The sequence below is a fragment of the Arachis duranensis genome, chromosome 5 (genome assembly GCF_000817695.3).
Source record: "Arachis duranensis cultivar V14167 chromosome 5, aradu.V14167.gnm2.J7QH, whole genome shotgun sequence".
In the NCBI taxonomy this organism is placed as follows: Eukaryota; Viridiplantae; Streptophyta; class Magnoliopsida; order Fabales; family Fabaceae; genus Arachis; species Arachis duranensis.
Genome location: NC_029776.3, coordinates 31,249,959 through 31,263,255, shown reverse-complemented (window position 1 = coordinate 31,263,255; position 13,297 = coordinate 31,249,959). Strand labels below are relative to the sequence as shown.

General features: G+C 34.4%; 1 protein-coding gene across 2 annotated transcripts; it reads left to right on the top strand.

Moving 5' to 3' along the window:
- Positions 1-9,314: 9,314 nt before the first annotated feature.
- Positions 9,315-12,771, top strand: LOC107489036 (FT-interacting protein 3-like). 2 transcript variants are annotated; one of them, XM_016109823.3, is made up of 2 exons: positions 9,315-9,426; positions 10,038-12,771. In XM_016109823.3, the coding sequence occupies exon 2, from the start codon at positions 10,101-10,103 to the stop codon at positions 12,600-12,602; it is 2,502 nt and encodes an 833-aa protein (XP_015965309.2). In that variant the 5' UTR covers positions 9,315-9,426; positions 10,038-10,100; the 3' UTR covers positions 12,603-12,771. The 2 variants fall into 2 exon arrangements, with proteins under 2 accessions (XP_015965309.2, XP_052117526.1); XM_052261566.1 differs by having other exon boundaries at positions 9,319-9,454.
- Positions 12,772-13,297: the final 526 nt, after the last annotated feature.

Below are 13,297 nucleotides of genomic sequence, written 5' to 3'. Positions count from 1 at the left end.
GATTCTGATGTCAACTTGTCTGATGCCTAAGACTTGATCTCTGTTGTTTCTGCCTATGGACACACTTTATTTTGCTACATTTGGACTTAGTTTCAGTTGAACTATTTTATTTTGGATGACTGTACTTAATTACTTTGATACTTTGTTTATGTTTTAATACTATGGACTGCATTGCTTCTCACTATTTTGTTTGCAGGATCCCTCCTTGATGACAAAAGGGGGAGGAAATGATTGATGTTAAAACTGAATTTAAGGCTGTTGGATGCTCTGTTTTATTATTGTTAGGGCTGCTGGATGCTCTATTTGATGCTCTGTTTCATTATTTTTTATGTTCTATTTTAAGATGATTTTCTCTGTTTCAAGCTCTGATTTGGCTTATTGAGATGAGCATTGATTATAGTGATTTTCTCAAGTACATGTGTGATGGATTATGGATTTATATTAAGATGCTTTGATAATCCTTTTCACCTGTGAAAATCTGGTTCTGTTTTTTTAAGGTTCCATGTTTTAAAAATTTGTATCATTTTGGAACTTTTAGAACATGCATACAGATATTGTTTGCTAATTAGGCACACATTAAGAGGCAGCATATTGAACAATGGAAAGGGGGAGGATTCGGCCAAAACCATTAAAGGGAATTTTTCTAATCCTAATCCTTTCGATTCAGTTTTAATAATATTTGTCATCAAGGGGGAGATTGTTGAGTTTGAAAAACTTATATCTAATAAAAATGATAATCAAACATTATTAAAATATTGATTAGAAAATTATTAAATTGTTTACCTCCAATGGTTTGTTTAATGTGTGTGTTAGTGTGCAGGAAATAAAATGAGTTTCCTATTGGGTCAAAAGGCAATATAAGCCCAATTTTTTATTTATCAAGACTTGTGCAAAATGAGTATAAGTGGCTGTGCATTGAAATTAAAGAAATCCAAAGAAGCCCATATCACAAGCCCAAATCAATATACTCTTGGATCAACAAATCCTTGGGTCCGTATTGGAAGAAGAAACAAAGTAAGGGTCCAAAGATCTCATTGCTTGGTTCGGTTACCTACTCCCCATTGTGATTAGAATTTAAAATTCAATTTGGTTAATTACATGCATAGGTAACCAAAACTCAAAATTAAATTGAGTTTATTGTGCATTGAAAGCTTTGTCTCTTCTCTCTCCTCTCTCCTCTCTCTTTGCTTTTCGGTCATATCACATCAACAGAGAAGAAGATAGAAGTTATCAAAGGAAGTCATCAGAAGCCTAAGGGAAGAAAAGGTTAGGATGAAGAAAGGCTAGTGAAGTTCATCTCAGAAGGAAGATCTGAAGTAAGGCATGGCAAGATTTGAAGAAGAGCTTCAAGATTTTTCATACCAAGAAAAGAAAGGATCCGCCTCTGTCAGAGAGGAAGATCTCATTTACAAAAGTTCACTTTCATTTTTGTTCATCAAAGAAAGAAGGTAGCTACCAAGCTACACGTAAGAAGAAGCAAAAATGAAAAGTAAGGAGCTGTCCTGGGTCAGAAGATCATCAAAAGTCCAAATTTTTCTTGGAGCCAAAGACAAGATCAAGGGTTCAGATTGAAGAAGCTTTATGAAAAGGGTTGAGAGAAGTACATGCATGTTAGTTTTTGGTTTTCCCTCTCTCTTCTCTATGTCCAAACCGCTGCTATTTTTGGTTGGAGAAGTAGTTGCTTGGTTGAACCGTTTTCAATCTTGGAAGCTTTCTGATGAATCCATATTTGACGATATATTTTGGTTTGATTTGAGTGGATTTCATCATATAAAACCACATTTATTCATCCAAATAGCATACTTTTATGTTTTCTCTCTAAATTGAGCTTAATTGTGAAAACATGCTATTTTATGCTTAATTTAATAAATTTTATCCCACTTTCATCTCATTCGATGCCTTGATGGTTTTGATGAGTGATTTCAGGTATAATAGATAGGAATGGCTTGATAAGAGTGGAAGAAAAGCATGCAATTGGGAGAAAACATAAAGAAAACAAAGGAGAAGCACTCATTGGAGTGTGTGTACGCACAACCTACTATGCGTACGCACAAGAAGCACAATAGCATGTGTGTGTACACACAACAATCTGTACGTATACACAAGAAGAAAATCATCAAGTGTGCATACGCACACATCTCTGTGCGTACGCACGCGTCAGTGCACATGACTCACTTAATGCAAATCGCTGGGAGTGATTTCTGGGCCTCCAGAGCCCAGTTTTGGGACTTTCTGAAGCTGATTGAGTGCTATATCAAAGGGCCATCATTCCATGTGAGAGGGGGAGAATTAGGATAGTTTAGCATCATGTAGGTCATTTTCAAGAGAGAGAAGTTTCTCCTTCTCTCTAGAAATTAGAGTTTATAGCTTAATTTATTTGTAATTTCTCTTTTTAATTCTTGTTTTCATCTAGTTTTTTCTACTCTTCTTTGTTCTATTGTCTTAATTTTCTTAGTTTATCTGGTTACTCTCTCATTTTGGTTACTTTGTATGTTGATGAACACTCTTGTTATTTTGATTTCCATTTAATGCAATTTATGTTTCATGCTCTTTTATTGTTGAATTGAGTTGCTATTCTTACTTTCCTTGCTTGGTAGTTATAGAATTTGTTAATTCTTGTTATTTTATCATGCTTTCTTTTTATGCCTTCCAAGTGTTTGATAAAATATTTTGTTGGATTTTGCCTAGTTTTTCGCACTCTTAATTGGGAAATTGGGTAATTGGGTGAACTTGAGTGGTGGATGTCCATTCCATATTGTGTGAGGATTGTTAATTGATTTAGTTTCCACTAACTCTATGCCTTCCATTAATAGAGTTGGCTAGGACTTGTGGATTGAGATCAATTATGCCCTTTTGACTAATTCTCGATGTTAGAATTGACTAATTGGGATTAATTTCATACAATTACCATGTTTGTGGTCCATAACTAAGATAGGAATCTTTGATTTCCCAATTCTTGCCAAGAGTTCCTTTTTACCACTTAATTTCCATTTTCATTGCTTTTACTTGCTTTCCATTTAATTACTTGCCATTTTAATTTCATGCCTCTTATAATTAAAACCCCAAATCCCCCATAGCCAATAATCGAAGATTTCATTGCATCTCCTAAGGAAGATTACCGGGGAATCTAAATACTCTCGGTTAATTTGATTTGAATTGTGACATTCTTAGATTAAAATTTGATTGAGAGGACTGTTTGTTGGTCTAATCTATGCTTGCAACGAACCTATATTTTGTGAAATTTTAGATCGACAAAAAATCTCTTATAACACTTTTCCTTCTATATTAAGGGTGAACGGCCAAGGGTTGAGATCGAGGAGAAAAAGTGAAAGCACGGAGTTCTCATAGCTTTCCAAGCTATCTGAAGTTCTTCTCCTTCAATTAGTTTCATTTTGTTTTCTTTTTCTTAGTATTGTCTGTCTGAGTCTCATGGTAAAAGGCAAACATGGTGAGGTTTGTAGGAAAAAGCCAGTGAGAGGTAAAAGACAGTAAGCACGCAATATTAGAGAAAAAGTCATAGATGTCTCAGAGTTTCTTTGTACATCTTTCTATTGTGTTTCATGATTCTGTGGGAATCTCCTTGCAAGTTGGTTAGCACTTTGCGGTTGAAAGCTAGGTTTTGAGTCCTAGTCAAATTAAGATTGGGTGTAGAATCTGGATTTGTCCCTGATAGGATTGGTAGATCTTAGGGAAGAAAATTGGTGTTTGTAATGTTGTGATAACATAATGAAATTCTATTATTATTGTGATGGAGATTGGATGTAGGCCACATTGCCCATAGTGACTGAACCAGGATATATCTGGTGTTAATTCTTCTTCTCTACTCCTTTCTCTATTTCTGTTAATCAGGAGATGAAAACAAAAGTGTCTCTCAACTAGACACGAGACAAAAGCAAAAATATCTCCTAAAGTTTCTTTATAAAGGACAGAAATTAATATACAGCAAAAAGGGGCTAAGATTCAACTCTCCCTTCTCTTAGCCACTGATTACCATCAATGTTAAACCAGTATGACTTTCTATATAATACTTAACCCTAATCAAAATCCAAGTACTAACTATGTTGCTCCCTAATCATTTTACTAGTTGCCATTTATCTTTGCCTTTAAAGCTTTACCGACTTTTTCTTCGATTTTTATCTTTTCTTCAACATTTTACTTTTTTTTATCTTTGCCTCACTAATATGTTATTACCACTTTCTAAGTGTTTTATGAAGGTAATTATGAGATTCTGAGCTCAAAGTTGTCTTCCTATAAAATTTCAAAATTTATATTTTAATAAAAAATATTTTATGAAAAATATATTTTGATATTTATACTTTAACCCCCTAAACTTTTAATATTTATATTTTCCACCCCAAAACACAAAAATATTTGCAAATCAGCCCCTCCTAAGATCAAACCCAATATTCTTCATGTTCTTGAGAAAACTCAAAGTGTTTTTCGTATTTTTCGTAAATTCTTCAGATTCTTTCTCTGATTTTTATCCGTTTTTTAATCTTTTTGGTAACTGATTTTTACCAAAATTCAAAATAAAATTGTAGCCACCAAAGTCCCATATTTTCCACTTAATTTCAACACAATTCCATAATCAATTGAAGTCCTAAGGTTTCGGTTTCTAACAGCAACAAGAATATGCATTCATAGCTTGAATTTCACCAAAAATCATCAAAATTTCACCAAATTTTTCCAAAGAATCAATCATATATGCAACCAATTGTCAATACAGCCAAATCACACAATATTCACACAACTCAAACACAATTAATCAAGATTAATTTTACCAAATCCTACCTTGATTTGCTGCTCCTATTTTCGGTTTATGCTTCAAGTGTTCTTAGAGCACTTTTTTCTCCTAAAATACATCAAGAACAACTTTAAATCCTTAAATCCTCAACTTACCAAACCTTAATTAATATGTTAGAAAGAGATTTCTCATCTTAATCTTGCTGGAATTTGAAGTTACTTGGCCCTCAAGTCAAGCTAAGCATGATATCTATGGAAGAACATTAAGAAAACTCATGTTTAGCATAGTTTCTATGAAAACTGAAGCAAAAAAGGGGATGAATCATCATCTCACCTGATTTTCAGCTATGAAAAGTTACATGGTTATGTAGAAAAAGAAGAGAGGATCGTTTTGGTCTAATTGAAATTTTGATTTGAGTTTTAGTTCAGAAGAAATGAAGTTTTGAAGATTTATGAACTAAGAACTTTCTCTCCTTTCTCTCTTGATGATTTTTGGCCACAATGAGAAAATGAGGTAGCTTAGAGCTCTTGGGGGTGTAGAGTGAGCTGTGATTGGCTGCCTTGGAGGTGCATTAAAATAATATTAAAATATCTCTATTGTATAATTACTAAAATTAGATGCATCAAAACACATGTAAAAACACATCTAGAGATTCATTTATGAGCTACTCATATAAATGACACTAGTAACATGTTTAATATGAGAAAAGAACATATATGATGAGGCATTAGCATTGCTAAAGTCATCAGAGAGTGCTAGTGTTAATCTTACATTATTATTATTATTATTATTATTATTATTATTATTACTATTTCTCTTCTCTCATGAATCGAGTTCGACTCGTCAAACTGAGACTAATTACGAAAACTAGAATAAAAAACTTCTAACTAATACGGCTCAAAAAATAGGTTCTTCGCGACTATGTCGTCAAGCTTGCCTCATAAAAGGTTTGGCTTAGAGATGACATAACGATAACGAGGATTGAGATACTTAATGATATAGCAGAGGTATTTCCTTCACAGATCTTTCGAAAAATTTTGTATTTTCAGAAAAAGATCTCGTGTATCTGACAACTAGGTTGTTACAAAGATAACCTCTGTTTATTCTTCTTTTTGGTTGAGGATAAGCAAAATTTTATGTTTGATGTTGTGATGCCTTGGGATCTTTAGTGATTTTTATATATCCTTTCGAGTAGTTTTTCTATGTTGAATTGAATTTCTTATGTTTTAATAAAGTTTTCATAACTAATCATATATTTAGAGTTGTTTTAGAATTATTATGTATTTAGAATTATTTTTTAAGAAATTAGGAGAAGAGAAACAAATAAGAAAGGAACCAATTGAACTCCTAGAAAAATGGGTGCCAGACACTCAAGATTTATCAAAACGGGCGCCCAGCACCCAAACTCACCAAGTCCAATGCCCAGTTGGCACCCAGCACCCAATTACAAAGCCCAACGTCTGCGATGAAATTAGAAAGCTCAAGCCTGGAGCCAGTAGTGGGCACCTAACTTCATAGGATCTTCAACACGCTGGGCGCCCAACTTTAAGTAATTTTTTTGCTCTTAGGGGTCCAAAATGCATCCAAGTCTGGTGGTGCCAATGTCCTAAGTCCAGCGCCAGGTCCTTGATCCTCTTCCAAGAATTTGTAATTCAGCCCAAAGATTCAAGATTTGAATGATTAGTTATTATTAGCATCTTCTAGAAAGATAAGATTTGGTTTTAGATTATATTTGAATTGTTGTTTTAGCTATCTTATCCTTCAAAAGATAAGATTAGATCTATTTTGAATTTGAATTTTAGGATAGGACTTAGGATATAAATAAGGAAAATATTATTCACAAAGGAATCAACTAGCATCCAACATCTCATTCATTAGCTTTTGTTTTTTTATTTATCATGAGTGACTAAGTCTCTTTTGTTAAGGGTTAGGAGCTTTGTTTGATTCTTATGGATCAGTAATGTGATTGTTTCTTTTATTTTGATTAATGCATTGATACTTTTTCAAGAATTGAGTTTCATTCTTTATCTTAATCGTTAGAAGTATTGGAAAATATTATAATTCTGTTTTGCATCTCTTTATTCTCTTGAAAAAGTTAATATCGGGATTAGCTTGAAACTCATTCTCATGATTTTTCAAATTGAGTAGGAATAGTATTTTGAAGGTTGTGCGATGTTAAATTGGAATTGTGCTTAACTTCTTTCTCTTAATTAATTGGCTGAGAAATTGGCAATTAAACAAGTTAAAAAAAGATTAAATTGCCAATGAATTTGAATTTGATTTTATATGATTTGTCGTGAAAGTATTTTGCATAAATCAAAGTAAATAAACATCAGGATTTTCTTTTCTGAAAGTTAAATATCTTTGAAACCTTTAACATCTTTATTCACTATTTATTTCTCTATTTGTTTCATAGGCATTCATTCACACCAAACATTCCACTTTACTATTTTTTATTATTTTCAGATTCACATTCTTCCTCTTGCAAAGGTTTAGTTGATCTAATTAGAAGATTCAATTAGAAGTTTGATTGCTCAATCCTTTAATCCTCGTGGGAACGAAAACCACTCACCGTGATATGACTTGAAGCGATTTGGTGCACTTACCATGATTAGTGCCATCAAGTTTTACCTTTTGAAGACTTAGAGTATTATTCCATCGCTTTTGTATCATAGAAGGACTAGGCGAGTGTAAAGTCTAAGCTAGTTTGGGTACCAGTTTAGGGACTTCTTGGATAAATCAGGACCGGGGAATGTCATATGTCTATGTCTATGTATATGTATATATATTTATCTTAAGAGATGTGTACTAACAGGGTCTGTAAGTGCTGTATCGATGTATGACGATATGTGTATATCTCTGATTATATTTATGCTTGTGATATTAATTATCTCTGTATATATTCTTATGATGATAAATCAATCACTGTTTTTAAAGAAAAATTTGCCCCGCAAAACAACTATGTTTTTAACAGCAAATTAGGCTCATATATTACTTTATAAAGAGTTAGAGTTTTATGAATATATGTAGTAACACTTATTTTTAATATGCTCATGAGGTGCTAAAAGTCGGGTCATTACTCAGTATATCGAAGAGTCACTCACGCCTCACATCAAGCATCTTCACAGATTGTTTCTCCAGTAATGCTTGACCTCTCCAGCCACAAATTCTGATGTGCGGATCGCTGCGTTGAATACGGTTATTAATTTCATTCAGTGCTTGCATGGCTCCGCTGATTGGGACCGATTTCAGGATTTGTTGCCGGCCATGATGAGGACGTTGACTGAGGCGCTGAATTCCGGTTAGGAGGCCACTACACAGGAGGCGCTGGAGCTTCTAATCGAGCTTGCCAATACGGAGCCAAAGTTTCTCTGGTTGCAGCTCATGGATGTTGTTGGAGCCATGAGTGTTCACAAGGTATGAGAAGTAGATAGATGAGGAGAGAAAGGTTAGAGAAATGCGAGGAGAATTAGAATTCTACTGAGTATGAGTTATTTGTATAGAATAAATAATGGGTATAATGGTAAATTTACTTATTTTTAACGTTTTTTGTAACGTTAATTGTCAAGAGGAACTTAATTAAAAAAACAAAAATTGGTATAGGGACCCAATTATTGAAAGAAAAAAAAGTGTAGAAACCTAATTAAAAATTCGGTGAAAATATAAGAACTAATAAAGTAATTAAACCTATATATATGCACACACACAAAAATGTTATTTATATGCTAAAATAAACTACTGTATCTTTGTGTGTAAATACATATGTCATTTAACACATTTTTGGTGTGTATTTTGTATATAAAAATACTCTAATTTTAATCAAACTAGATTAGTCTAGTGGTTAATTTACTAATCGACTTAAGCAAGTGTCAGGAATTTGAATAATATATTATACATACAATAACTCATTAACCAACTACAAACCTTTAAATAGATCAAAATTCCGATCCACAACAAATTAATCATTAATATGCTTAATCCCTTGAGTTGGAAGATACGTATAAAAAAACTATGGTTTTCTCTTACAATTGCCAAGAATTAAAAGATTTCAAATAAAATAAAATAAAAAATTACAAAATTCAAGGTTATGGCCGAAGGTGATTGATTATTTTGGTGTTTAAAAGATTTACTAATAACATAATCACATTTATCATGTTGGCATTTTCTGTTAACATTTTCTCAAATTTTTACCATCTCGAAAGGACATTTTTATCTTTTCAATTTTTTGGAATCTTTCTTTGTGCTAGAATGATTCATTTTAGTGATTTACTCAAAAAAAAAAGTAAAAAAACAAATAAATAAAATAGAGTAAATATCGACTAAATTAATTCCTAATAAATTTTATTATAAGACAATTAAGTGCTAAAAGATATTAGATTAGTATAAAACAATACAATTCACCTTTTAAAATGACAGATATCAATTTATCAAGAATTAACTTTTAAAAAATTTTAGATAAGAAAAATTGTTAAGAATTAAAGTATTTGATGTAAAACTTCTTGCAAATCAATTTAAATGTATATTCTATAAAACAAAAATCTGGTCGGGCTGGCTAGCTTAGCTTGTGAAGTCAAAATAAAGTGGTTTGTTTTGCTTTACTTCCACATTCCGTTAGACAGAGTTTCTGAAAGAAAGTTCAGGACGCAGTTTTAGTCCGTGGTTGCTGCTAGTTCATCCAACGGGTGGGTTATCAGAGAAGGGTTGGCTACTGTATGCATTGAAATCTCCTTCCACTTTAATAATATCTTTCTATATTTTCCTGTTTTCCTTTCTCATTACCGGTTCTTAATTACTATAATTCCTTGAATGTTATTTAATTTTCTATTCAACTCTTTTCAATAGCACATACTCATTATTATTATATTTTCCTTTAACATGATATAAAACTTGCGTATTTCCGAGAAGTGATGAGAAGAACTCTTCTGCTTTTTTCAGATTCCATCGTTGGAACAAAATTCAGGAAATGTTAGATGACACCACTTTATCTTTCATTTTCTCTTGTATGTAAACAACACTAGACAACTTTCTATTTTTTTCAACTAAAAGTGTTGGACATCTAGCATTGGACTTTGACCGTGATTTTCTGAACAGAGTTCGAGGGATTTGCTGAGTTCATACCTATTATGAAATCTCTTTAATTTCTTCTACTCTCGTACTGAATGAGGTTTACCGTATATAAATCAGACTGAATGATTTTCTTATTTAATTCTTTAATCCGAGATTCTACAACTTATATTACAACACCAAGTACTGAATTAATTACTCCGTTTTGCATTCATTGTACGGTATGCAGATCGACACAAATCACGAGATTTTTCGAACAGGATTCACAATCAGAAGAACTAAGTCAAACGTGATGTTCTTAAACCCTGTGTTATCCAGTGATGATGAGTTGTGGAGGAAGGATAAAACCAATTCAAACAAGTCGGTGGAGCAATTGCAGTATCTTTACGTAAGAGTTGTGAAAGCACGAGACATGGGACTCTTTGGAGAGGTTAAGTTAGTTGCTGAAGTGAAACTTGGCAACTACAGTGAAACCACAAAGCCCACTCCCCAGATCATGAGATATGCCGAATGGAATAAGGTCTTTGCATTCTCCAGAGAATGCATAGTGTCATCAACAGTGCAAATCATTGTCAAAGAAACCAATGAAGAAGAAGAAGACAAAATCATTGAAGAAGAAGAAGACGCAATCACTGAAGAAGAAGAAGATCAAGAAATCATTGAAGAAGACCATGAAGAAAAAATCCTTGAAGAAGAGGAAGAGGAAAGCTACATGGGTCGAATTTCTTTTAGTTTGAGTGATATTCGTGTTAGAGCAGCAGCAGATGAAGAGATGGCTCCAAAGTGGTACGGAATGGAGGACAAGAACGGTGATAAGGGTAAAAGAAATGGGAAGATAATGGTATCAATATGGTTTGGAACACAGGAAGATGAGGCATTTGAAGAGGCATGGAATTCCAAAACAGCGGAAAATGTTCCTTCTGATAAGCTTAGCCTAATAAAATCCAAGATTTATGATTCCCCAAAGCTATGGTATCTAAGAGTTTCAGTTATTGAAGCAGAACACATCATGCCAGCGCATAAAGGTGCAGATAAAGTGAGGTTCCCTCAGTTTTATGCCAAAGTCCAAGTGGGAAGCCAAAACTGGAAAACTGTTGTTGCAACTTCCAGTGCTACTCGAAGCTTCTCGAGTCCTTACTGGAACGAGGAGTTCTTGTTCGTGGTTGAAGAAGAGGGTTTTCTAAATAATTCATTGTTGGTTTCCGTTGAAGATCTACTTGAGCCATGGACAAGTGAGGTGGTGTGCAAGGTGGAAGTTCCAATTGATACCATAGAAAAGCGAGTTGACGAAAGGGTTGTTGCTTCGCAATGGTTTAGCCTTGAAAGCCTCTTTGGGAAAGAAGGTACAAGGTATGTTCCTCGTGTGCACCTACGACTTTCACTTGATGGAGGGTACCATGTGTTTGATGAAATGACAACGTATAGCAGTGATTTTCGGCCCAGTGACACAACTCTCTGGAAGCCCCAAATTGGTGTGCTTGAGATCCGAATCTTGAGAGCCAGTTGTCTTATGAGAAAAACCACGAAAGATGGTAGAACACTTGCAACTAATGCCTATTGTGTTGCAAAGTATGGGCAAAAATGGTGTCGGACTCGTACTGTGATTGACAGCTTATCACCTGAGTGGAATGAGCAATACAATTGGGAGGTTTATGATCTTAGCACTGTAGTGACTGTTGCAGTTTTTGACAACTATAGGTTCTTTGGTAAGAACACCAAACATGCTGGAATTGCCGACAAATCTTTTGGTAAAATAACAATCGGTGTGTCTACCCTAGAAAATGATAGGCTTTACACTCAATCTTATCCTCTGCTGATCGTGGTTCCATCTGGAGTAAAAAATATGGGAGAGATTTATTTGAGTATCAAGCTTTCATGTTCCAATGTAACTAACATGCTGCTTAGGTACGCAATGCCATTGCTGCCCAAGATGCATTATGTGCATCTCTTGACGGAAACGCAAGTATATCACTTAAAGTTAGAGGCCATTAGATTGTTGGAATTAAGGCTGAGGAAAGAAGAGCCACCATTGGGCTGGGAGGTAGTGTCGTACATGCTCCAAGATAGTGAAAAATGGAGCTTGAGGAGAAGCAAAGGTAACTTTTTTAGGGCGGTGCACGCAATGGACAGAGTTATTGCCACGGGAAAGTTTCTCAAAGCAATCCAAGAATGGGAGAAACCATTATATTCAGTAACGTTCTTGATTATCTTCATTGCTCTAGTATTATTTCCGGAGTTTATCATTCCAGCCATTATTTTCATCGTAGCATTTATGGGGCTTAGAGGTTATTATTATTTACGACCGCAACACTATCCTCCCTCGGGTATCGACAAGTTGGGTGCTGACCAAATGAACCCTGATGAGCTTTACGAGGAGTTCGATCCGTTCCCCACGATTTGTCCTGATAATGTTATTAGGATGAGGTATGATAGGCTGAGAACGATAGCAGCAAGGGTTCAAACTTTGATGGGGGATACAGCAGTACAACTTGAGCGATTCCATGCACTGATAAGTTGGACTGATCCAAGAGCTACTTTCTTGTTCTTGGTGTTGTGCTTGCTCGCTGCTGTTATTTCCTATCTTGTACCCCTTCGGTTTTTAATTGCTTTATTCGGAATGTACTCACTGAGACCACCATGGTTTAGAAGCAAATTGCGCTCGTCAATCATCAACTTCTTCACAAGATTGCCAACTGCTGAAGGGTGTTCTGAACGTAATCCTGTCGCATGGGGCGAATTATTAGTACTTATTGTTTGTCTTCAGTGTGGTTCTGAAAATGTCAAACTGGTCTAAACATAAACCAGTTGCGTAACGGTTTCAGCTCATTGGGAAAACTGCTTACGAGAAAACCGTAATCCTATCTCATGGAGCGAATTATTAGTACTTATTGTCGGTCTTCGGAAATGTTTAACAATAAAAAGCAATCCCAAATAAGTCTAAAATTGTCTTATTGTAAGGTACTCGAATGACACAAATAATTACAGAAATTTTCATGCATAAATGAAAAGTCTTTTTATAGTTTTCAAAAGTGAGATATTTAGAAATGGGCCCCGCTAGACATACAAGCAAATAACGCATACAATCCTTACAAGTTGACCCAAGTCAGGTTTAATCCACGCGCATTCCCTCCCTTTAAATGGAGCGTCAATTTCACGCGCGTCACTCGAACGATTACGCTTCGAAAAAACCGCTCGTTATGGCTCACTCTTCCTCTTCTCCTTCAAAGATAACACAAATCCTCAAGTTTCGAGCAACATTCCAAACTGAAGAGACATTTGAACTCGTCGCGAATAATAGCAGAAACCATCAACAAAATATTATTCAAGGTACGTTATTGTTTTACTCATCTTGTACATTTTCCACATTTCTGTTTCTGATTTCGAAATCGAAGAACTATATTTTACTGTTCTTCTATGTTCTTCTAGGTTTTATTGATCTTCTTGTTCTAAGAAATTGAACACATGGTGTAAATATATTTGATCCAATTA